This window comes from Perkinsus marinus, assembly GCF_000006405.1.
Source record: "Perkinsus marinus ATCC 50983 genomic scaffold scf_1104296941590, whole genome shotgun sequence".
Lineage (NCBI taxonomy): Eukaryota > Perkinsozoa > Perkinsida > Perkinsidae > Perkinsus > Perkinsus marinus.
The window spans coordinates 1-995 of record NW_003212466.1 but is presented as its reverse complement, the minus strand read 5'-3'; the positions used below and the strand labels follow the sequence as shown (position 1 = coordinate 995).

At 47.2% G+C, this 995-nt stretch overlaps 1 protein-coding gene across 1 annotated transcript; it reads left to right on the top strand.

The window, feature by feature from the left end:
- Positions 1 to 52: 52 nt before the first annotated feature.
- Positions 53 to 995, top strand: Pmar_PMAR010826 (conserved hypothetical protein). Its single transcript, XM_002781783.1, has 5 exons — positions 53 to 92; positions 145 to 276; positions 400 to 497; positions 570 to 669; positions 739 to 995. Exons 2-5 carry the CDS (start codon positions 172 to 174, stop codon positions 802 to 804), a joined length of 369 nt encoding a protein of 122 aa, XP_002781829.1. The 5' UTR covers positions 53 to 92; positions 145 to 171; the 3' UTR covers positions 805 to 995.

Here is a 995-nt window from a genome sequence, read left to right as displayed (position 1 = left end):
ATCAGAGCCTGTCAGATACCGCAGGGTATGCATCTCTTGGGTAGTGAACAGCTGCTACGTGTGGTAGCTAGATCGCCCCGAAGGCTCCTATAGTAGGGAGGAGTTGTGGAAAAGTTGGTATGCACGCATGCGCATGTGTGCTAGGTACCTACGAAGAATCTGGGAGAGGTCATGTACCATCATAGAGATTCCATTCACTACGCTGCTAAATTCAACCGCTTGGTGTATCGCGGGAAGCCTCGTCTGAGCACAGCGCTATGCTTGCTCCAGGGACAGGTAGTAAATTGGAGGTACCGGGGATCGAACCGGGGACCTATTGTCAAGTTCTAGAAAATGGTATTTTTCTCCCGAACGATTATGTGATGGAGGGTGGATGCCAGAGACATTTCGTCTGGTCAGGATTTCGTGAGTGCGAATTTCAAGTCGGTGAAAACACCTTTTATTGTGTGCCACGGAGCGGCTGATGAGATCACGGATCCTCACGCGGATGTTGAGATGTAACCTGTGTGGTATCCAAGGTTGACTTGGGTTGAATTCAAATCATGTCCATTTGGTGCCACTCGTTGTAGGTACAACTTGTCACCAGCTCAACGCGAATCCAGAGTTTGTCTGTATCCTGGTCTGAGACATTTCATCACCGGCATGCAGGAACCTGAAGAATCGCAAAACGTAATTATGGTGGATAGTTGCTGAGTGAATCGTCACGCGCCACGAAAATGCCCAAATTGCTCTGCACAGGTGTTTGACGATATGTTCGAATGGATTAACAATCGTACTGAAGAGGTGAACCAGCGTGAAGAGTGAAATCCTGCTTTCTTGTTGATTCCTATAAAAACCATACGGAAATGCAATTACTGTGTATACGACGTTCCTTTATTCCCTTTAATGGGATCCCACAGTTTGTCTATTATACAGAGGCTGTCTAGCGGAGCGGAGCGTTTCTCCTTTTCTATGTTCAAAGATTTGTTCCGTTCTCGAAGTACTACTGCGCGTGT